Below are 23,869 nucleotides of genomic sequence, written 5' to 3'. Positions count from 1 at the left end.
GCTTGGCAACAAGTGTCTCTACCCACTGAACCATCTTGTCAGCCCCCTGAAGAAAAAATTTATAAGGTCAAAAAATTTAATAGGGTCTTGATATTTAGCCATACTCCAAGTTTTAAGCTTCTTGCCTGTCTCTGAAGCAACGGGATCACAGGTGTCTCTGCCTCAGATTTTTCTAATCAGGAACTGTTAGGTTATAGCCACTGAAAACTGAAAATGAGATTGATAAAGACTTCATAAAAGAGAGAGCTTTAAGGAATAAACAGGAAATCAGATGATTGGGAAAACACCCTGTCTCAAACATTTGCTTACCCTCAAGTTAAGCAGAGCAAGATGGCTGCCAGCATGCATGAATTACTGTCAGAATTACGCTTCTGGTTCTGGGGATGGAACCCTGAGACTTGGGCATGTCAGTTGAGGTGTATCTTCAGATTCCAGTTCTGGGGAGGAGGGAGAGTGAGATAAACTTTGAATTGTATGTTTATTCAGTAGCCCAGGGACTGATGGTAATCCTCCTGCTTCAGTTTCCCAATGCTGGGATTATTTGTGTGAACTACCATATCCAGTAGTATGCCACCATGCCTGGCAAGTTCAGTTTCTGTCTTCCCTGTGACTAGTCATTTGTACTTGAGTATAACTATTTCTTACACTGACAGAAAGAGTCATGACTTACAAGCTTGGGAGAATGAACTGTACACATACACACACTGTGCTTTTAAGAGTGCATGGCATGCTGGGCGGTGGTGGTGCACACCTTTAATCCCAGCACTCAGGGAGGCAGAGGCAGGCGGATTTCTGTGAGTTCAAGACCAGCCTGGTCTACAGAGAGAGTTCCAGGACAGCCAGAGCTACACAGAGAAACCCTATCTGGAAAAACAAAAACAAAACAAAAAAACAACAAATAATGAAAACAAACAAACAAACAAACAAACAAACAAAAAAAGAGTGCATGGCATACAGTAGGTCTAACATTAGCCTTTCTTGGTATTATTTTATTTTGTGACATGGTCCTGATGTGTTGGCCTCAAACTCACAATCTTTCAGCCTTGGCCCCTGGAGTGCCGGGACTGCAGGCATGTGCATCCAGCGTCAAATACATGGTTCATGGACTGTAACTTCCCATCTCACTTCAGGTACAATGTTCCAGCAATGGGAATCTCCTCATTTTGGCTTTACACAAATTCCGTGTCTAATTTACTTTCTGTTAAACACAAAGGTGTTTAACTTAACAGCAAATCAGAGCTCTCGATTGAGATGTTTCCCCTTTAGGTGGGTCCTCAAAATCCAAAAGTGAACAGCAATTTGGATGTAAACACAACATCTAAAGACAAGGCTACCTTCCTTGAAGATGGTTATACACATCCAGAATTCCACTTTACCCCTTGATCATGAGGGAAGAGAGATGATCACAAGGGCGGGCAGCCAAAGGGGCCAATGACTGTTGGATGAGAAGATGAAGGCTTGGGAAGTCCACTTCCACACGGATCAGTTCAATGCCTTCTCTGGCAACGGTCTCTTGGAAAATGGTCCTGAGAATCACAGGACAATGCTGATACTCCGGGGAGCAGAGTCTAGGTTACCTGAAGTATACAGCTTACCTAGGGAGATCAGGTTACTGTAGTTCTCCAGCATCACATCCCAGTACAGGTCCCTCTGCACAGAGTCCAGACAGGCCCACTCCACCTGAGAGAAGTCTATAGCCACATCAGAGAATGTCACCAAATCCTGAAAACAGAAACCCACATATACCTGATGAGGTGACAGGAGAGACCTTCAGGATGAAGGAGGTGATGGCTGCCACTGTGTTAGCTGAAGATGGATGGCAGCAAGAACACCACGTTCCAGGCTGAGCACTGCTGTGTTACTACAGAGCCCAAGGCTGTGCAGATAACTATCTGCCAGGGAGAAGATGAAAAAACCTTCCTTTTTGTTCACAAGCACAACCTGTTAGTGCCTGCTTGGTCAGTTACCGATGGGTGCAGGTTCTTATGATATCTTTGTTTTATTACTTAAAAATAATTAAGTTCATCGTGATTCCAATTGTGAATGTGGGCACACACATGCCTACAATGTGGTGGTCAAGACGACTTGTAGAAGTTGTTCTTTCTGTTTCTTGTGGTTTCTGAGTATCAAACTTAGTTTGTCTAGCACTTTGGTGGCAAGTGCCTTTACCTGCTGAGGCATTTCTGGCCATATATATATTTATGCTTTTTGAGACAGGGTCTTGTCATGTAGCCCAGTCAAAACAAGAAATTCATGATCTTCCTGCCTCAGACGCCCTCCTAGTACTGAGATTGCAGAGGTGCACCACTACATCCAGATGATTTTTCTTTAAAGGTTCTTTATTTATCTGTGTGCATGTACATGTGTTATTGTGTATGCTCAGGGGACTTGTGGGAGTTGGTTCTCACTTTTTCCAACACGGGTTCTGGGGATCAAACTCAGGTCACCAGGCTTGTCTGCAAGCATCTTACGATGAGCGATCTCGCTCTCTCCCGGGTGCTGCTGTCTCCCTCCCCGCTCCATGCTGGAGCTCAAACCCAGGGCCCCGTAAGTGCTAAGTAAGCACTCGATCTCATCTCATCGAGCTACATCCCTGGCTCACCTTCTCTTGGAGTTCAGGAGTTCAGGGGATTGAATCATGCATGGGAGGCCAGCACTCTATCAGTGAGCTATATTCTCTGTTCTTCTTCTTTTTTAAAAATTAATTTTATGTGAGTTCGAGGCCAGCCTGGGCTACCAAGTGAGCTCCAGGAAAGGCGCAAAGCTACACAGAGAAACCCTGTCTCGAAAAACCAAAAAAAAAAAAAAAAAAAAAAAAAAAAAAAAAAAAATTAATTTTATGTAGATAGGTATTTTGCATATGAGTCTGTGCCTCACATATATGCCTGGTACTTACGGAGGCCCGAAGAGGCTGTGGAATCCTCTGGAACTGGAGTTACAGATGGCTGGGAGCTGCCATGTGGGTGCTGGGAATTGAAGCTGAGTCCTCTAGGAGAGCAGCCAGGGCTCTCAACCACTGAGTCATTTCTCTAGACCCTCTCTCTTTGTTCTTAAGGAAAAAAATGTGCTTTTTAAGATCTTTTATTTTTTTAAATTAGTTAATTTAAATTATTTAATTAGTTTTGTTTTTTCAAGACAGGGTTTCTCTGTATAGCTCTGGCTAGCCTGCAACTCACTCTGTAGACCAGGCTGGCCTCGAACTCAGAGATCCACCTGCTTCTTCCTCCTGAGTTCTGGGATTAAAGGCGTGTGCCATTATGTCTGGCTTTACAACATTCTTTTTTTTAGGAGGTGGGAGGTATGTCTCTCTATGTAGTCCTGGCTGTCCTGGAACTTGATATATAGACCAAGATGGCCTCAAGATTTTTTATTTTAGGCTCTGCATATTTGGGTGTTCTGAATGTTCAAGTCACTGAGCAGTCTCCCTTTATAACAACAGAAGTATCAAAAAATCTTATCACATAGTCAGGCTAATGAGATTTAAACCTCTTGGAGTCATACACCTGGCTGACTGAGACAACTGTCAGTTCTTCCTTTCTCCTGTTCCTGATGCAGAGGACACTGGTACCAAATGACTAAGCATCATATGGCGGTCTGGCAGGCCCATCCAACAACAAAATGTATCTCCTGGTTTCTATGGCAAGGTTACAACTCTATTAAACACAGTGTCAACTTGAGAAACCTAGCAAAGCTTGTATGTCAGCATATACTAAGATGAAGATCACCGGACATATTCCTTCTTACCTACCCAGAACACAAGACCAGTCAGTAGAGATGAACAATGCTTTCTCTTATGGTCCAATGGGACTGGCATGTCCAACTTTTCAGGCCACAGAGAGGCCAATATTTTGCCCAAGGGATTTTGTTCCTTCATTGTTATAATATTACTCTGGACCAAAAAGAAACTGAGCACACAGGAGACTCTCAATAATTCAGTGATTGAGTAACCAGCTTATATGGGACCATGATTCACTGGCATAGGGAAAATCAGGGGGTAGCTAAGTAGAAAAGGCTTGCTTAGCTCTGGGTATTCATAGCAATGTCCCCATATCTGACCAGTACATTTTTTTTTATCATTTTTTCATTATTAAGAAATTTTCTATTCACTTTACATACCAACCACAGATTTCCCCCCTTCCCTCTACTCATCCCCCAGCTTTCCCCCACCCACCCCACCCCCACATTTTCCAAGTCAAGGTCTCCCATGGGGAGTCAGCAGAGCCTGGCATACTCAGCTGAGGCAGGTCCAAGCCCTTCCCCGCTGCACCAAGGCTGTGCAAGGTGTCACACCCTAGGCACTGGGCTCCAAAAAGTCCGCCCATGCACCAGGGACGGATCCCGATCCCCCTGCCTGGGGGCCCTCCCAACAGTTCAAGCTAAAGAACTGTCTGCCATATCCAGAGGGCCTAGTCTAGCCCTATGGGGGCTCCACAGCTGTCAGTCCACAGTTCACGGGTTTCCACCAGTGTGGCTGCTGACCAGTACATTTTAAGAAGGAAGGAAACACACACTTACACGGGCCTTGGTTCCAGAACTCAAGGCTTTGTTGGCCATCTTGGGGCTTCTTCCACAGTAAACACGAAGTCTGAGAACTGCAGGAAAAAGTGAATAACTAAACCAGTGGCAACTGGCTTCTCAAGTGACTTCCAGTTTTCACTGCCACATCCCAATCTATACACAAGCACAGTGAGAGAGAGATTAAGATGCTTCTGGATAAAAATCAAGAGGAGGCATTTTACTTTTTTTGGGGGGGGGGCAGGGGTTTGTCTCGAAGACAGTTCCCTGCTTGGAGTATGTCTGGGAGAAGTCTGGGATGCGGTAAAGAATCTGGCCTTGTCTCCAAACATTGGGCCTTTGCTGCCAGATCCCAAGAGACAGTCTCCATCTTACCTGATGGAGATGCTTTGCTTTGTCTTAGGCGGAGGCCGAGCAGTCTGTAAACACCAACCCGATGATGCAGGGTGAGGGGCTTGGATCACACAGGGACAACAGACCTGGAGACTGAGATCAAACATGTAATGTGCTAGAACTCCTGCTGTGCTGAATGTCAGAGTGAGTGACAGTTACTAACCTCCTAGTGTCGGTTTCCTTCCTGCTAAAACTGGAATAGAAAAATTATGAGATGTGGCTGTCCCAAATTTAAGGTAATCTATCTAAAGCAATCGGCAATATGAAATGATTAATATCTGTTACTATAATAGATCAAGAATTTTACACAGCTGCTTATTAATTTTTTTTCCTTTGCTACGGGGCTCAAATCTTGTTCCTTGTACATGCTAGGTAAGTACTCCATCACTGAGCCACATCTCCAGCCCCATTTAATGTCTGTCTATCTATCTATCTATCTATCTATCTATCTATCTATCTATCTATCTATCTATCTATCTATCTATCTATCTAAAGACAGGCTTTCTCTGTGTAGCCTTGTCTGTTCCAGAACTTGCTCTGTAGACCAGGCTGGCCTCAAATTCAGAGATCTTCCTGCCTCTGCCTCCCTCTGCTGGGATTAAAGGTGTGTGCCATCGCTGCCCCTGTTTATTTTTCTTTGACAGGCTCTCCGTCCCTGACTTGTGACAATCCTCTGGCCTTAGCTTCCCAGACTGTTGGGATTGCAGGCATACATAGCAAGCAGGCTCAGCTTCCCTTCTTGATTCTTAAGTTTGTGTTCTTTAAACTGTCTAAATAATTGATATGAATGTCAGATGTTAGGAGGCTGGTTTTCATCATGAAACACTTATATATCTGCATTCATGAAGAAATGCATCCTCTCTATGAACAGCCAGGGGGCAGAGACATTCTGTGTAAAAAATTCAGCTCAGAGGCTGCATCTGGGTTTTTTTTTTTTTTTTTTTTTTTTTTTTTTTTTTTTTTTGTGACAGACCCACAGCTCTGGGTTCCATTCACAAACTAAGCTTTGGAGTCATTTGTGAATTAATACAAAATTTTAGGAGGATGTGCTGCTCTAGAAACACACATGTTTTGAATTTTTTCTTTTCTTTCCTTTTTTCTTTTTTTAAAGAGACAGTTCTTCCAGGTTGGCTTTGAACACCGGATTCTCCTGCCTCTACCTCGTAAGTGTTGGGATTATATCTGCGACATCACAAATGATTTATTTGTATTTTTTGAAGCAGAATTTTGCTTTGCAGGCCAGGCTCCATTGTGCTGAGCTTATAGCCATGTACTGCCATGCTCTGCAAAGGTTATTGCTCTTGACCATCCAAAGCTGTTTTCTCTTTGTGAACTTCTTAGCACCCATCACTTTCCCCTTCATATGCATGTTGCTCGTGATTTATAAGTATCCACGCTTATCATTATTCATGTGATGACAAGATAGTATGTACCAATAAATGCTTGGGGTTATAAGTATGTTAATGCATTCTATCCTTATAATGACCCAATTTTCAAAAGGTCAAAAACAGGTAGGAGGAACCAATAATAGGTCTGAAATTCTCTCTCATCTTGAATACGTTTTAATGGATATTATTATTATTGTTTAAGCAGATATACTAAAGCAGGTCACCCAATACTGCTCCAAATGGATACAGTGTGGGTGGGTCACAAGACTGCATACTTCTTTGCAACTGGTCTTGTGATGTCAGCACCTTTGATCTCACGTATTGGTTCCTTTGATACTTGCATTATTTTCAAAATAAAGAAATACCATCTTTTTTCCCCCCTTCTTAGTATGGGTATCAACACCTCAAAGGACAAATTAAAACCTATAAGGCAAAATTCTCTAATCAAAAGAGAAACTCACCTTTACCTTTAAGATGCCTGAAAGTCCTTCCTACTGAAGACAGCATCTTCGGTTGTCCTGAAGACGGGGTGGGATGGACGACGATGAAAACAGCGCCTCTGCAGAGAACAGGTTAAAACAGAAAACATACCCGAGGCTCAACTACTTTTAGGCTATTGGTAAAACCTTGTGTTGGCTCTGAACTTCCCAGATACTCGAGGACCTGTTTTTAATATTCCTACCTGTAGCATGAGGGATCTTTGCATCCCCACAAAGGAAGACTACGCACAATGCTAGCTCTGAAACTGTCCTGACGCCTTTGTTTGGTCATTTTACCTAGGGCTCAACGGCGCTCAGACGGTAAAGGCGGAGGACCTACAGGTGTCAGAGTTTCGCAAGGCACATGCTTGGACTAGCTACTCTTGTCCCTGTCAAAACCACTGACACCAGTCTCGTCTTCCTTATGGAGCAGTCGCGACAAATGCGTCGTGTTAGGCTCACACTTGTTACCTGGGTATACCTCAGCAGTGGTGCCACAGACTGCGTCTGTGTCCCACGTCAGAAGCAAGATAGAACTGCCATAAGGGTTCGAGGCTGCACATGCAGCCCTTGCTGCTTGCAGCCCTTTTCTGCAGTGTATAAACAGACTCGGTGTGTCCCCCTGCCCCTGCAGTTTCAAGGCAACAGCTGGCCGTATCAGTGCCAAGCAAAGGGAAAGTAATGCTCACATGCGTGCGTCACGGGAGGGGGTGGGGGCATTCACCTACACAGGCAACCCAAGCAATCCCAGAGACCTCAACCCAGGACAGTACGCATGCGCATGGAGTTCTGGCTGGGTAAGCACTGTGCAATGGAGAAGATACTTAGATTCAAGCGTGCACTCATACACTCGCGCGCGCACATACACATACGTGTCTGCGCACACATGCGAACACACAGACACACATGCACGTGCACACACGGACACACACAGATGTATGCGTACACTCGAGCACATACAGTGGTATGCCACCTAGAGGACCACACCCACCCATGTTAGGATTATCATTATTATGATAAAACGCCATGACCAAAGCAACTTGGGGAGAAAAGGGTTTATTGGTCTTACATTTCCACATCACTGCTCATCATAGAAGGAAGTTAGGACAGGAACACAAATGGCAGAAACCTGGAGGAGGTTTGCAAGCGCTGATGCAGAGGCTAGGGAGGGGTGGTGCTTACTTGTGGTGATATATTGGGTATCAAATAAAGCTTGCCTGAGGATCAGAGGACAGAGCAAGCCACTAGATTAAACATAGAAGCCAGGTAGTGGTGGCACACATCTTTAATCCTAGCACTTCAGAGGCAGAGATCTGTTTAGATCTCTGTGAGTTCAAGGCCACGCTGGGATACATGAGATTGACCCAGTCTAGGAGAGAAACAGAGCCAGGCTGTGGTGTCACACACCTTTAATCCCAGCACTTGAGATTTCATGCCTTTGCTACCAGTATTTGGGAGGCACACACACCTTTAATCCCAGCACTAGGAAGGAAATAATATGTCTGGGTGGAGAAAGGTATATAAGGCTGGAGGAGACAGGAACTAAAGCCTTTTTGGCTGAGGACTCAGAGGTTTTGAGTAAGAGGATTTGTGGAGTTTGTGAGGCGAGATATGGCAGTGGCTTCTTCCTTTGTCTCTCTGATCTTTCAGCATTTACTCCAATATCTGGCTCTGTTTGTTTTTTTTTTTAAATTAAAAGATATTTAAGATTCGTGCAAAATTTACTGGCTTTCTCAATGTGGTTTTCTTAGCCTGCTCTCCTAGGAGACCAGGGATGGCAACACCCACAATGGACTGGGTCCTTCCCCATCCATGGTTAGTCTACAGTCCTATTTTAGGGAAGTTTTTTCCTTCCTTCCTTCCTTCCTTCCTTCCTTCCTTCCTTCCTTCCTTCCTTCCTTCCTTCCCTCCCTCCCTCCCTCCCTCCCTCCCTCCCTCCCTCCCTCGCTCCCTCCCTCCCTCCCTTCCTTTCTTTGAGACAGGGTTTCTTTGTGTAGCTACCCCTGGATGTCCTGGAACTCACAGAGACTCGCTTGTCTCTGCTTCCTGAGTGCTGGGATTAAAGGCCTATGCCACTACCGCCAGGTTGGAGGCACCATCAGCATCCTCCTCCTCCTCTTCTTCCTCTTGTGTCCCCTCCCCCCAAACAGGGCTTTTCCATGTTTTATTTACTTACTTACTTACTCATTTATTTGAGACAGGGTTTCTCTGTGTAGCCCTGGCTTTCCTGGAACTAGCTCTGTAGAACAGCCTGGCCTCAAACTCACAGAGATCCCGCCTGCCTTTAGCCTCCCAGAGTGCTGGGATTAAAGGCGTGCACCACCAAAGCTGGCTTAGAGTCATTTTTTAATTGAGGCTTCTTCCTCAGATGACTTTGAGACAGGGTTTCTCTCTGTAGTTTTGGTGCCTTTCCTGGAACTCACCCTGTAGACCAGGCTGGCCTCGAACTCACAGAGATCCACCTGGCTCTGCCTCCTGAGTGCTGGGGTTAAAGGCGTGCGCCACCACCGCCCAATGGGTCTCTTACAGTGGAAGAGCCAGCTCTACTGAGTTGCCCCTGACCTCCACACATGCACCGTGGAACACACAGTCCCATGCTAATTATTAAAACAAACAAACAAACAAACAAACAAAAAACCCAAACAATGACAAAAACAAGAGCCAACCAAACCTTGAACACACAGCTGTCCAGAGGCAGAAGATAAAAATTACAGAAACAATAATGTGTCCATCTGGGAGATGACGCCCAAACAGGCCGTTGTTCCTTCTACTGCTTCTCATGTCAGGAACCTTTGTCAGGAGAGTCTTGAGATGACAGGGGATGGAAAAGCTCATCAGAGTTTTTCTTTTGTCATTTATATGGCCTTCCTAGAGAGTATGTTTGATTAACCTCTTCCGAGATAAAGCTTGGTCACTCTTCCCTCTCTTCCTTTTTTTTGTGCTAGGGATGATACAGTGGTGCATGCTAAACACATGCTATGCTACTCACTGAGCAACACCCCATGGCATTAAATGACAGGATTATTATTTCCATGTCCTGACAGGTACCATTGCCTTGCTCAAGTACATACAATACAGCACCCGCACCATTCAAAAGACAATGTACCTGGTGTTTGCACACAGACACATCGCCCACCAGTCACAAGCTCAGAGTCGCTGGCAGCCCTGCCACCTTGAGTGGTATGGTTACATGTGTGGGCACTGGGACCCTTGGGAGGAGTGTACAACTGAAGTAGAATAAGGTAGAAACAGTAGTTATCGGACACTGGTTTATTTATTTAGCAGTTTTCTCAAAGCACTGCTTATACCACCTATTTGCCAAGCACAACTCTGCTTGCTACCAGGAACAGAAAGACCTGGAGAAATGGCCGAAACAACAGAAATGCCCCCAACAACCAGGGACTGCCTCATGTGCTTCTGTAAACATCTCTCTTGCATGCCTGCCCCTCCTTGTGGTTTTAGAGTATAAAATGTCAGTGTAGACTGGACCTGGGATGGAAGCCTTTCAGGAGCTCTCCTGGCTTTAGTCTGCCAGTGACATCTCCTTTCTTCTACTCTCGTTGGTGTGGCAGTGCTTATTCCAGAAAGATTTCCCAAGACATTTCTGAAAGATGCAGCGAGATCTCATTCACTAGGTCTCCAGTTGGTCTGGAGAGGCTGCCACTCCCTGGCCTCTCAGCCACTTCCTGGTCTCTGGTAGTGGGAAGTTGGAGCCCCCAACAGGACTCCTGGGCCCCCTTCTGGTTGCCAAGGGGACTGTGAGACTCAGGACTGGAGTGGAAGAAGATGAGACTAGGCTGGATGTCCAGGTAAAGCTCCCTACGGAGATAGGCAGGAGGAGCCAGCACGAATTTGGTCACTCTGCAGGATATTGTATCCAAAGCCTTGATGGGATACTGAGATGGCATTGGTCTCCAAGGGAAAGGTAGAATGGTCCCCAGAGAAATGTGCTAAGCATTTAATAGGAATATATAACTTCTGAATGAATGTGTGAATGCTTGTAATGGACCTACAGTCCTGTGGCCATGGGATTTGATTGAATGCCAACCTGCATGCAGTTCAGCTGAGGTTATTTCACCTGAATAGAGGTGACCAAGCACAGGGACATACATGTGGCTCTAGGCAAGACCTCTTAAGTTTCTGTGAGGGGGCTAGCCAGGGGCAGACTTGCTTGAGGGAGAAGTTGGTCCTCACTAGCCCATCCTATGTGCCACACAGGGCTAGGCCCATATAACTTCCCCAGCTCCTGGTTAGGAAACTCTTATCATCATGGGGTCTCCACAGTCCCAGTGTGAGAACCGCACAGTCCTACAAACCATGCTCAACAACTTTTTTTTTTCTCCCCAAGACAGGGTTTCTTTATGTAGTCTTGGCTGTCCTGGAACTTGCTCTGTAGACCAGGTTGGCCTTGAACTCAGAGATCTGCCTGACTGCCTCCTGAGTGCTGGGATTAAAGCTGTGCACCATCGCCATCTGGTGCTCAACAACTTTAAAAGAGAATTTACTGCTGACTATGAAATAAAGGTGAAGTCCTTCAAATGAAAAACTCTCTGTAAAATTGATTGGTCTTCTGTTGATGTCGGCTGGCCACCTAAAGGAACTCTAGATTTGACTCTGATTAACAGAGTTGCAGAGATCTGTATGGGACCACCTGGCTACTCAGACCACGCCCCACGTATTGATTCATGATGCTATTCCTTGCCCTGAGACCCTCTGCTAAGGCTTTGCTACCAGATACTGGGGTCTTCCCAGCCCCAGACCATATTGGCTACAAAGATTTTTGAGCCTGAAGTCACCAAGGAAATGCCCCTATTAGCTTCCCCAGAGGATGAAATTTTGCCTGTGATGCCACCTCCTTACCAGCTCCAACTGCTGGCACCGCATGGCTCCGAGGTAGTCGAAAGACTATTTAATCCTGCCCCTCCAGTGGCATTCACCTGGACACACTGCTCACCAATCTTGGCAGGCCCGTCAGCTCTGCCAGACTCAACAACTACATGGGGATGCTCACCAGACTTTGGTTTGCTGGGTTCTTGGGAAGAGCCCTCTCTGATATGACATTGAGGGAAATACCAGGCCCTTTCCTGATCCAAGAAGACAGCAGCTATGGTACCAGGCCCTAAATCTGGGCACACCCTTGCCTGAAGAGGAGGGAGAGTCCTTCCATGATTTCAGAGAAATTATCAAAGAGGCTTTTTCCTCACAGCCAGACTTAAAGGATGAGTTGCTTCCCAGTTCAGATATGGAACCTTTTATGGATGGGAGCTGAAGCCTAGAACAGGAGGAATAGCCCCTTATATCAAGAGAGTCAAAGCAACAATATATTGAGAAAGAGGGCTGTTTACCTCAGGGGGCAAGGAAGTTAAAAACAGGGGCTGGAGAGATGGCTCAGAGGTTAAGAGCACTGGCTGTTCTTTCAGAGGTCCTGAGTTCAATTCCCAGCAACCACATGGTGTGGCTCATGACCATCTGTAATGAGATCTGGCGCCCTCTTCTGGCCTGAAGGGATACAGGCAAGCAGAACACTGTACATAATAAATAAATAAATCTTTGAAAAAAAAAAAAAAAGAAGTTAAAAACAAAGACCAAACGCTACAGGTCCTAAAAGCTCTCTGGGCTCCCAGCCGTGGATGTGGCGCACTGCCAGGCTCACACAAAGAGTCAAGGTAGATTGGAAAACCACTTAGCAGATTAGACAGCCAACAGGCTGCCCTCCGTGCAGACACAGCCACGCAGTCCCCTCTGTTGCCCCTCCAGCCCCCCACCAAGGTATGTTTACACTCTTTGTGCTCCTAGAACTCCCTTCACAGAAGCCAGAAGAGAAAGAAACCGAAGAAGGGGCTGCTGAAAACCAGGAGGGCAGGCTGAGAAACACAGAGAGGAAAATTGCAATTCCTGAGATGACCTCTTCCAGCCTAGTCTGGCAAGCTCATGAAACAACCCACCTGGAAAAACTGCCCTACGAGAATCGTTGCTCCCGGCGGTGGTGGCGCACACCTTTAATCCCATCACTTGGGAGGCAGAGCCAGGTGATCTCTGTGAGTTCGAGGCCAGCCTGGTATACAAAGTGAGAAACCCTGTCTCGAAAAACCAAAAAAAAAAAAAAAAAAAAAAAAAAAAAAAAGAATCGTTGCAAAGAAATTTGGTGGATGCCAACACTGACCCAGCAAGCTAGCAAAGCCTGCCTGCAGTGTGCTTGAAACAATCCAAGCAGGGACCCAAGGCCCACATGCCGACAGAACCAGGGGTCCTTCCTACCCATTTAGACAATTAAAAGTGGACTTTATTGACATTCTACCCAGCGGAAGGGACTGATAACTTGCTGGTTATGGTGTGTACTCCCCCATCACCCCCAGGCTGGGTAGAAGCCTTTCCTACCCTCACAGAGAATTAACTTGAAACTTGCACACATGGTATACTACCTTCAACGTTTAGGTGAAGTTGAGAGGATGAATAGGACTTTTAAAATGACACTGGCCAGACTGCCAAGAAACAGACCTCTCTGGGCCAAAAACTCTGCCACTTGTACTTACAGTTGAGGGTTTGTTGTGCATGTATATGTGCAGTCACTATCCCAAAGGACTCAGGGAACCTCCGAGAGTATGGACACACCTGCCCGTAGCAGTTCTTGAAAAACTTGGCTGACACAACACAAAAAGTCTGTCAAGTTGCAAGTATCAAGCCATGCATATGTCACATTCACACGAAGGCTGCTATGGACCTGAGCCAGGCGTGGACTGTGAGAACTGAGCTAGACCGGCCTCTGATCTCACGACCTCGGAGTGGAGACAACTCTGCCTTCTGATAGTACTTCCTGACTCAGCGGATGTGCATCCACGCTCGCCCCACTCTGCCTCTTTGATCCTGTTTAAAAAATTAGTCTGGAGGGCAACCTTGTTTCAGGATACCTTTAACCAACTCCTCGAATATATGATAATGCATGTTAAACCGGAGACGAGGTCCTTTCAGGCGCTTGTCCAGGTGGACCACGTTGACCAGGCTTTAGTCCACGGGTTATATTTCATCTCTTCCACTCTTGTTGGTGTGGGAGTACTTATTCCAGAAAGATTTTTGCAACTCAATTGCAAGAATAGTGTCGTGGAAGCTGGTTTACATGCATTACAAATATTTCTGCATACAGTAGACATTTATGGAGACAGAGACTCTTCAAGAGAGACCCCCCAGAACATGCATGTGACCTGTGGTTTTGCAGCAGTTTACAGGCATAGCAGCTAAGGTACTTAACGTAGCTGCATGTATGCTACTCCCATAGATGTCAGTGGTACAAATACACCCAGGAGTTAATCAATCCGTATGAGAAGCGAGCCGATGCAGAACTATAGACTGCGCATGTGCACCGTCGGTAAACACCTCCCCGCTCTAATCCCAGCCTTCCTTCTACGGACACTGTTTGTGCAATCTCTGCACCCTGCCTGTGCACATACGGTGCAAATATACCATAATTTTGTTGCTGGAACCCATTTAGTCTAAGCCTGTAGGTACAGTGAGGAAGGGAGCTTCAAACAGCATCCCCAGCCTACCATGCACCGCAACTGCTGCACCCAGGTGCCTCTGGGAAATGTAGTCCAAGGCTTGATGTCTTCACGAGAGGATTTTTTTTTCCCTTCCCCCTTTTCTCTGGGTCACAGGTTACTCTGTGTAGCCCTGGCTGTCCTGGAACTTGCTCTGTAGATCAGGACGGCCTCAAACTCAGAGATTCGTCTGCCTTTGCCTCTGCCTGTCAAGTGCTGGGATCAATGGGAGGCCACCATGGCCCTGTCATTTTTTTCCTTAAAAAATATGTATTTCTTATTTCACGTGCAAAGGTGTTTTGCCCGCATGAATGCCTGTGTGAGGATGTCAGATCTCCTGGACTCTCTACTCTCCATACTGACAATCCTCCTGCCTCAACTTCTTGGTGCAAACCACCCCACTCCCCACCCCGTTCGTAGTGCCAGGCCAGTGATTATCGTCAGGTTCTGGGGAAGAAGCATGTCTCCTATGGTATAAGGTATAGACATGATGTTTGGCTAGTGAAGTGGCTTGCTGCCAAGCCTGACAACACAAATTTGATCCCCTGGTCCAATGGTGGAAGGAAAGAACCAATTCCTGCAAAAACAAAACAAAACAAAAACAAACCTAAAACAAAAAACAAAAACCATACACCAAGCAAGACAGAATTCACTGGCAGGGTACAGCCGTTTTCATAAGCTCTCACTTTAATGTGACCTATAATTGCCATGGATTCCTTTTAAAAAATCGTATTTATTTACTTGAAAGTTTTTTTCCCCCTGTCCTGGAACTTGCTCTGTAGACGAGGCTGGCCTTGAACTCACAGAGATCCCCCTGACTCTTCCTCCTGAGTGCTGAGATAACAGACATGTGCCACCACTGCCCAGTTACTTAAAAATTTTTTAAAAGCAATTAATTTTATGTGCATGTGAACGTGTATAAGGGTATGTGGTGCTCAGAGAATTTTTGGGAATTGGTTCCTTCCTTCCACCATGTGGGTCCAGGGGATCAAATTTGGATTGTCAGATTTGGCAGCAAACTACTTTACAAGCCGAACCATCTTGCTGGTCCTGTATTCCTTTTATATACTGTGACTTAGAGCAGTGGTTCTCAACCTTCCTAATACTATGACCCTTTAATACAGTTCCTCATGTTGTGGTGACTCCCAACCATAAAATTATTTTGCTACTGTTACAAATCATAGTGCAAATATCTTTGGAGATAGAGTTTTGGCAAAGGGGTTGTGACCCATGGGTTGAGAACCACTGATTTAGAGTCTTTTTATTCATTTCTATGATTAATTAGCAGGACTTAAGACTCCAGAAACACAAGCATGCTTAGATATGTATAGGAAATAAAAGAATGCTTTGGACGTTGATATAATGGGTAATTTTGTCTAGCTAGTCTCAGTATCCACCCTAGCCTTTTTTAAAAAAACTTTTTGATATAGAGGTTTTATATATCATTTATATATAAATGATATAGTCATTTTTAAGTTGTTCAGGCAGGACTTGAACTTGTGATCCTCCTGCTTCGGCTTTCCTAGCAACCTGGATTAAAGAAATAGCATTGTACTATCTGACCTTGCCTGCTAATCTTTATGAGTTGCTTAAAGTCCTCATTTTTTTCCTTTTTTGCAGATTTGCATTTTTCCCATTAAGAAATTTAAAACTCACAGGAATTTTAATAAAAAACAGATTAACAAAGGGGGGGGGCGTAGATTATGTGGCAGCTGGGATCCTGTTACCATTAAGGGGAGTCTGAACATATGGGGCTGAGGTAGATAGGATGAGTGACTCAAAAATGTCCATATTAGGGTGTGACTGCATGGCTCCGTGGGCAGTGGTGTTTACTGCCAAGCCTGGCTACCTGATTTCCATCCCTGAGACCCACACGGTGGAAGGAGTGAATTGACTCCTACAAGTTCTCCTCTGACCTCCACATGCGCACCATGCCTGTGCGCATATACATACACACACATAATGAACAAAATCAATATAAAAAAAAGCGTCTGTATCTGGGGGCTGAAGAGATGGCTCATTGCTCTTCCAGAGGACCCTGGTTTGATTCCCAGCACCCACATGGTGATTTACAGTTGTCTGTGACTCTAGTTCCAGGGCATCTGACACCCTCACACAGACATATATACTGACAAAACACCAATGAGCATGAAACAAAAACAGATGTCCATATGCTAGTGTATGAGCCTGGGAACACGGCAAGGAGTTAAGGGCACAGATGGACTGACTTAATAGGCTGCCAGTAGAAAAGACAGACAAATCATATACAGTTATCCTGGTGGGCTCAGTGTAATTACAAACAGCATGGACATTAGATTAAGCAATGTTTGAGTGAGACAATGTGAGGGGACAAGCCACTAACTCGCCTTTGCTAGCCTGAAAGATACAGAAAGATCAGGAGCCACATAACGCTGAAGGCTTCTAGACGAGGGCAAGGCAGGGACAGGACCTTGCAGAATTTCTAAGGGTGCGGCCTTAATGTTTTGGCTTAATCCAGTGAGACCCACTTCAAACTTCTGAGCTCTGGTACAGCCGATAATAACCCGTGCTTATACAGTGCAACAGAAAAAGAAGAGGGACAGACGCCCTACTAATGAAATATCAATCGGAGTGAAACACCCTTCCTTTGAACATCCTTTCACCCCATCTCAGCAAAGCTACCTCTGCAGACTGAGCCAAGACGTGCAGACAGACAGGTGTATTTGGTGTGTGTGCAAGGCCACCTACCCCCCCCCCCCAGAATGAGCAACACAGCATTAAGAATGGGAGAGAAGTTTTTACCAGCTATCCATCTGACAGAAGAGTGATACCTAGAATAGACAAAGAATTAAACCAAACAAGAAAAGAAAAAGCCAATTTAAAAAAAAAAAAGCCAGCCAAAGAGCAGAACAGAGAACTCTCCAAACAAATTACCAATAAACATTTAAGGGTTCTATGGTGGTATTCTAATTGTACTGAAATGTGATTTTAATCGTATGTTAATAAATAAAGTGCCTGGGGGTCAGAGCTATTAGAGCCATAGAAAGAGCGTGGCGGTGGTGGCGCACACCTTTAAATCCCATAGATCTCTGTGTGTTCAGGGATACAGCCAGCATTGGAGACATATGCCTTTAAGACCTAGAGGGCTGTACTTACAGGCAGCGACAAGGCAGTCATGTGTTTGGGTTTACAACCAATGAGAAGGCAGAACAGAAAGATTATTTAAAGACATACACACAGGAAATAGGTCTCTTTCAGAGAGCTAGGACCACCGCAGGAGGAAGGGTGAGATTTTAGCTCTGAGCTCCGACCTCTTGGCTTTCTCTTTTACATTGGTTCTGTGTTTCTTATTTAATAAGACGGTTGGTTACATCTACAGGGTTCATTAACCTTAGCCATCATGGAAATACAAATTGAAGCCATTTTGTGATTCCCTCTTACCTTTGTCAGAGTGGCTAACATGTTGGATATAGTAGTTACAAAAGATCTGATTAACATTGAATTTATTAAATTTATTAAAATTGAATAATTCCAATTCCTCATGCATTTTTTTTATTTTATTTTGTTTAAGACAGGGTCTCTCCATGTAGTCCTGTCTGGCTTGGAATTCACTTTCTAGACCACCGTGGCATTCAATTTACTCCTGCCTCTGCACCACACCCAGGTCACGTTGATTTTTTTAAAAAAAATAATACAAGGGAGAGTGTGAATTCAGTCCCTCACTACCACAAATTATGCAGTCAAGTTTCCTGCATTTCAGGATATCGCAGGGGTCAGCACATCTGGAGTGCAATGGAGAGGCTTGCCCTGGAAAAATCACCTTCGTGATCATGGTATCTCCCCTGCCAGGTAAGTATCACCTTGACTTTTGGAGCAGGGTCTCTCACTGGGAACTACACTGGCTGAAGGGACCTTAGCCCACTCGAGCATGTAGCTCTGGCAGACCTTGTCTTTCTCCCCAATTCCCTCCGCCTTGCTAAAAACTGTTAGAGTACATTCCTAAAGCTAGCCAGCAAGGCTTATTCCCTTATTTGGCCACTTCCTCCTCCTGAGGCTGACTGTCAAAGTCCAGTTATCAAAATATTGAAGTCCATCAATCAAAAGTCCCCTTTGGCTCACCTAATTAACATGCCCTGTCAAAATATACCACACACCCTAGCCCATTCTAACATAGGCCTACACTTCTTTCTTTCTTTTTCTACAAGGTCATTGACAGCTGTTTTTCTGCCCGAGTCAGAAAGCAGCCACTTTTAACTTTTCCTCCCCGCTTAATGAAGGATCTCTCTGTGAAAACTGGTGTTTGGATGTGGTTTGTGCCTAATCCGGGGTCAGGGAGGGAAGGGGTCTCCTTTAAGCCCCACCTTGTAGGTTTAAGGTATAAAATTAGAATGCAAACTGAACCTGAGATCGAAGTCTTTCCGGAGCTATTCTGGCTTCAGTCCACCCGTGACATCTGGTCTCCTCACTGTCATTAATGTCAGAGTGCTTATTCCTGAAAGATTTCACATCATTGCTCCTACCTCGCCCACATTGCGACAGCATGCAAGTACTTTAGATGGAACCATCTCTCTTGGCCACATTTTTCTGTAAGGGAAGAAGAGGGAAAAAAAAGAGTGCACAGGACGATTTGAAAAATTTCCAAGCGATTCAGATACTCTATTCACAGGCTTGCCGTGGTGACAGATCTGCGCATGCGCAACACATGTACTACGCATGCGCACAGTACCAACGCCAGATAAATCCACCTCTAAGGTTGGCGACTACTCCATAAAACTGTTTCCGCTTACCCACAAACTGTCCTGCGTATGCGCAAACACTGTGACTAAGAGGCACATCGTGTGAAAATAGTTTGCAGTTTGCCCCCTAACTTTCCTAGGAAAGACCCGCATGTATCCATGGAAACCGGGGTTTTAACTCCCAGCATGCATTTCACAGCAACAGCTGATGCCTCTGGGAAATGAAGTCCAAGAGTGTTAGACACCACAACCATTGGTCCCAGGTTTGAAACCTAACAAAGAGGTGCTTGGGTCCTGTACCGGGGGTGGGTGGTGGTGGTGTACAGGTCTTTACTTTTTTGGATGAATAGGGGTTGGTGTGATATCAACTTTGTGTGGCTGTTTTGGTGCCATGTGTGTTTGTACATCTGCACCCGCAGTGCCCTTTGATGTCTGAAGAGGTCTGGGACTGGAGTTATGGACAGCCGTGAGCCTTTATGTGGGTGATGGAAATCGAACCCATGTCCTGTGCAAAAGCAGCAAGACTTTTAACAGAGATCTCTCTAAACCCCAGCCCCAACAGATTTTATTTTTTTTCCAGACAGGGTTTCTCTGTGTAGCCCTGGCTGTCCTGGAACTCACTCTGTAGACCAGGCTGGCCTTAAACTTAACAAAATCTGTCCCTGCCTTCCCAGTACTGGGATTAAAGGTGTGCACCACTAGGCTCAGCCTGATTTTATTTTTATTCTTTTGAGACAAGGTTTCACTATGTAGGTCCTGTTGCCCTTGTACTGGCAAGCTTCCTGCTTCAGCCTCCTGGTTGCCAGGATCACAGGAGGGCATCTTCACCCCAAGCTTGGAGTGTCTGACTAGGTTGTAAGGCTCTCTCCGTGACTGAGTCTGCACTGAGCACAACACCAGGCTTTCCCCCAAACCATGGTTTATTTAACTTTAATTTTCCTGTCTTCTCCTCTCTCTCCTTCTTTTTTTTTTTTTTTTTTTTTGAGACAGTTTCTCTGTGTAACAGTCCTGGCTATCCTGTCCTGGAACCCTTTTTGGACACCAGGCTGGCCTTGTATTCACAGAGGCCCACTTGCCTCTGCCTCCCGAGTGCTGGTGTTGAAGGCATGGACCACCAAGTCAGGCAAGTGAGTTGCTTTGAGTTCAAGAAATTTGTGCTTCACTTTGATATGTAAATGTACAGGTAATAATATACACAGCATAATTTTCTCTTGTGATTTTTTTTTAAACTAAGACAATTGAAAAGTCACATTTCCTTGTAAGACATACAACAGAGATAATGGTATGCCCTTACTTGAGTTATTTCAATGGAGCCTTCTTGTAAAACTATAGTATATCACACCGAGGTCAGTGGCATCAACACAACCATTGCTGTTGTGTAGATTTTCCAGAGAATAGCTTTAAATATAAAATCTTATTGCTGGTAACTAAATAAGTCTATGTATGTAAAAGCATAGACTACATTCACTACATTAACTGAGAAAATGAATTATGACATGACAGATTATAAGCCTGGGGAGACGGCTCAGCAAGTGATGGTATATGGCCCCAAGTCCAAGTTTGATATTCACGATCCAAGTGGTAGGAGGAGAGAATTTATTTCTGAAAGTTGTCCTCTGACCTCCACAATGTCAGGCTCACACACATAAACACACTAAATAAGTAAATGTAATTTTAAGAAGTCTACATATAATTGGTGGGCTGATATCTTAGTAGAATTAAGACTCTATGCTGTGGTATGACTTTCTGAGCCATGGGCTACTTAACTATTTCCTTATTGGGAAAGATAGAATAAAAATTACAAAAACATCAGTGTCAACCACTCCCACCCCCACCTTTTCGGGAGGGAATGCACAGGTTCTCTGTGGACTCAAGTGGAGCTTGTCTACGTATGATGTCTCATTGTATTTTGTAGGGAGTGGAATCAAGTCCTGATGGAAGCATTCTGTCTATCACACACTCACATGCACAATGGGTCTCAAAATCATAAAGTAAAATAGCAAATATGTTGAATATTCCTAAATGAAATATGCAAATCTCCAAATGCTCCAGATTTTTTTAAATATGCAGATGTCAAAATGGAAATCTATCCAACTAGCTCCAAGTTTGAAAAATCCCAAATGCAGACAGGTTGTTTCTAAGCCTTTTGAAAATGGGATAGTTAAGTCAGGTGGTGGTGGCACAAGCCTTTGATCCCAGCACTCTGAAGGCAGATGTTGGAGGATCTCTGTCAGTTCGAGGCCAGCCTGGTCTACAGAGTGAGTTCCAGGACAGCCAAGACTACACAGAGAAACCCTGTGTCGAAGAAAAAAAATATAAAAGCAGACAAACAAAGGAATAGTTAAACTGCACTGCATAAATTAATATAAATTAGCCGTTATTGTTGAGATCAGTAACATGATACATTCTGTAATTCTTTTATTCTGAAGAGAGGGTCTCCTGTATCCCAGGCTGTCCTTCAACTTGCTATCAAGTAGTCAAGAAGAACCTTGAAATAGTGCTGTGATAAATATGGCAACATAGGTCACTTCTCCCATCCGCAACCCTACAGTCCCAGTGAATTCTTGAGAAATAGCAGAAAAATTCCTGCAGAGGAGCATCCAACAAGATACTTCACTTCAGAAACTGTGGAGGCCACTGCAAACGAAGTCAGCTCAGGCAGGAGGGACCTGAGCGCTGCGACAACAGAGTGCTATGTGGTGTCCTGGAACAGACAGAGAATGATAGAGAAACACTATGGAATATTGCGTAAGTGGGTGAGCTTCGTGTGTGCATTATGTGCACATGTGTGGTACATGCAAGTGCTTTTACCGTCACAGCCATAACCTCAGCTTATGGATTTTCTTTTTTCCTTTCTTTTTTTTACCTCGGAGCTGAGGACCGAACCCAGGGCCTTGCACTTGCTAGGCAAGTGCTCTACCACTGAGCTAAATTCCCCAACCCCTATGGATTTTAATTAATGATACATTAAGACAGGATCTTTATCACTCAGTTCCTGTCATATTCCCTAGCCACTGCTAAATTATCCTTGCTCAGTAAATAACTCCCATGCAGGCAACCCTAATTAAATGCAATGAGCTTTCCCTCCCAATAAAGTCCCACAAAACAAAACAAAACAAAACAAAACAAAACAAAACAAAACAAAACAAAACAAAACAAAACGACATGAAAATAGCTGACAGGACTTGTCAGAAAGGAGGGGGAAAAGAGAAAAACGGGGCAAATATGATCAATATTTACTAAATTGTAAAAGAACAAATACATGATTAAAAAGATTGGCTTATTAACAAGGGCCTCCTGCTTGTCTTGTTAATAGAGAAAACCGGGTGCAGCATGTTTTAAGAGCTTTCTGGGCTGTCACTCACTGTCATTTTTCTACGGAGCTGTCACATCCCTCTGAGACACGAACAAGTACCCTGTAGTTGGAAGGGGAAGTAAAAGGAAACAGAACTAACACTCACCTGGATTCACTTCAGAAGCCAACTCCCCTGCTGACACCTGCCGAGATGGCACCGGGACATAATTCATAGTTAAGGAGGCACAGTCAGACCAGAGTCCACGTGCATACACTTTATAGTTGCTCACTACTCTACAGAGATGCTCACACAGCCTGACCTCATTTTCCCCACAGAGAGAGCTCACGTCAAGCAACGAGACACAATCACAGGTGAGAATGTACCAGTTATCCGGGTACTCACGGCACAGATGTCCATCCTGGGAGGTGGTAGGGTCTCATCATTCAGTTTGTGTCTCATATGCCTCCAGGCTGCTCCAGTCCATTTTCTTTTTTTCTTGAGTTAGAGTCTCATGTATCCCATCTCTCCAGGAGTTCATCTTGCTTTGTTTTTTTCCTTTCAAGAGCCTCTCCTTTGCATAGAGTCCCCACGGAAGACCGGTCCAGATTTCATCTGAGGACTGAACAATTTTCCATCCAGAGACCGCTTTCCTCTCCTATTCCCGGCACCAGACCCTGAGGCAGGGTTTAAGGTGAACCCTGACGGCTGCCAGGTAGAACCTCTTAAAAAAAAATTGTGCCTCCCAGAATGCAACTTGCACGCTCTGCACGCTCTGCACTACGCACTGCCCCAGAGACCTCTGGGGAATATTGTCCGAAGTGCAGGACTTGGCTGTGAAAGAGCCCGTCATTCTTTGGAACATTTTAATTTATTCTTTGAGAATTTCATACTTGTGTACACTGTATTTTGACCACATACACTCCCAGCTCTTCATTCCACCAAGCATGCAAATCGGGCCCAACGCACTGCCCGGATGCCTCTGGGAAATGGTGTTCACGTTGTGGGCATGCGCAGTCGGGCAAGCTTGAATGAAGCATTTTGTTATGGTGTTCAACTGCCTCCTTTATTTCGTGATATTGTATCATATTAGGAGGGGCTCTGGCCAGCTCCAGCATGGTGAGCGTGGGTCTGGCAGGCGCTGCCTTACTCCTTCACTCCCTCCACCTTGCTAACAACCATTAGATTACATTTCTAGAGCTAGCCAGCCAGGGTCCATTCCCTGATTTGGCCACTTCCTATCCCTGAGGCTGACTACTAATGTCCTGCTGTCAAGTATTGAGGTTCAGCAATCAGAAGCCCCCTTTGGCTCACCTAATTAACATGCCCAATTAAAATTAAACACCTCATTCTAACGGTGTGTGTGTGTTCCCTTTTTACCCTTATAAATTGCCATTTGCCTATGTGCCATGTCTGTCTCCTCTCTATCCAGTGGCAGCCCGTCGTCCCCGTGGGACAACTACCCCTTCTCCCTCATCCTCTGTCTCCTGCCTTTGTCTCTTATTCCCTGTCCTTTGTCCCTCTGGGGCAAATAAATCTCCTTTGTGCTGAGAA

General features: G+C 45.0%; 2 protein-coding genes and 1 non-coding gene across 11 annotated transcripts in view; 1 reads left to right on the top strand and 2 right to left on the bottom strand.

Annotated features, from left to right (window-relative positions):
- The window catches only part of Znf761 (zinc finger protein 761), a 26,010-nt gene extending 3,111 nt beyond the window's left edge, over positions 1–22,899 (bottom strand). Inside the window, exons 1-7 of one of the 2 annotated variants that reach the window (XM_076568250.1) lie at positions 22,721–22,899; positions 18,688–18,870; positions 6,758–6,855; positions 4,891–5,001; positions 4,516–4,592; positions 1,596–1,722; positions 310–437 (exon numbers count right to left, since the gene is read on the bottom strand). In XM_076568250.1, coding sequence (XP_076424365.1) covers positions 364–437; positions 1,596–1,722; positions 4,516–4,554 — 240 coding nt within the window. In that variant the 5' untranslated portion in view covers positions 4,555–4,592; positions 4,891–5,001; positions 6,758–6,855; positions 18,688–18,870; positions 22,721–22,899 and the 3' untranslated portion in view covers positions 310–363. Of the gene's footprint in view, positions 1–309; positions 438–1,595; positions 1,723–4,515; positions 4,593–4,890; positions 5,002–6,757; positions 6,856–18,687; positions 19,059–22,720 lie in introns of those variants that run through there. The other variant, XM_076568239.1, reaches the window with a different exon arrangement.
- On the bottom strand, positions 17,981–18,143 carry LOC121826645 (U1 spliceosomal RNA). Its single transcript, XR_006068871.1, has one exon. It is a non-coding gene; the product is annotated as a U1 spliceosomal RNA (small nuclear RNA).
- On the top strand, positions 18,963–23,869 carry LOC143272564 (uncharacterized). 8 transcript variants are annotated; one of them, XM_076568210.1, is made up of 5 exons: positions 18,968–19,038; positions 20,013–20,149; positions 21,574–21,770; positions 22,654–22,689; positions 22,882–23,869. In XM_076568210.1, exons 1-5 carry the CDS (start codon positions 19,000–19,002, stop codon positions 22,932–22,934), a joined length of 462 nt encoding a protein of 153 aa, XP_076424325.1. In that variant the 5' UTR covers positions 18,968–18,999; the 3' UTR covers positions 22,935–23,869. The 8 variants fall into 8 exon arrangements, 4 of the variants coding, with proteins under 4 accessions (XP_076424332.1, XP_076424325.1, XP_076424339.1 ...); XM_076568199.1 differs by lacking the exon at positions 18,968–19,038 and adding an exon at positions 19,103–19,285; XR_013050224.1 differs by lacking the exon at positions 18,968–19,038 and adding an exon at positions 19,133–19,285 and having other exon boundaries at positions 21,473–21,770.

The sequence above is a fragment of the Peromyscus maniculatus genome, chromosome 1, assembly GCF_049852395.1.
Source record: "Peromyscus maniculatus bairdii isolate BWxNUB_F1_BW_parent chromosome 1, HU_Pman_BW_mat_3.1, whole genome shotgun sequence".
In the NCBI taxonomy this organism is placed as follows: domain Eukaryota; kingdom Metazoa; phylum Chordata; class Mammalia; order Rodentia; family Cricetidae; genus Peromyscus; species Peromyscus maniculatus.
The sequence above is the reverse complement of the archived record's forward strand: the minus strand, read 5'-3'. Positions and strand labels throughout refer to the sequence as shown.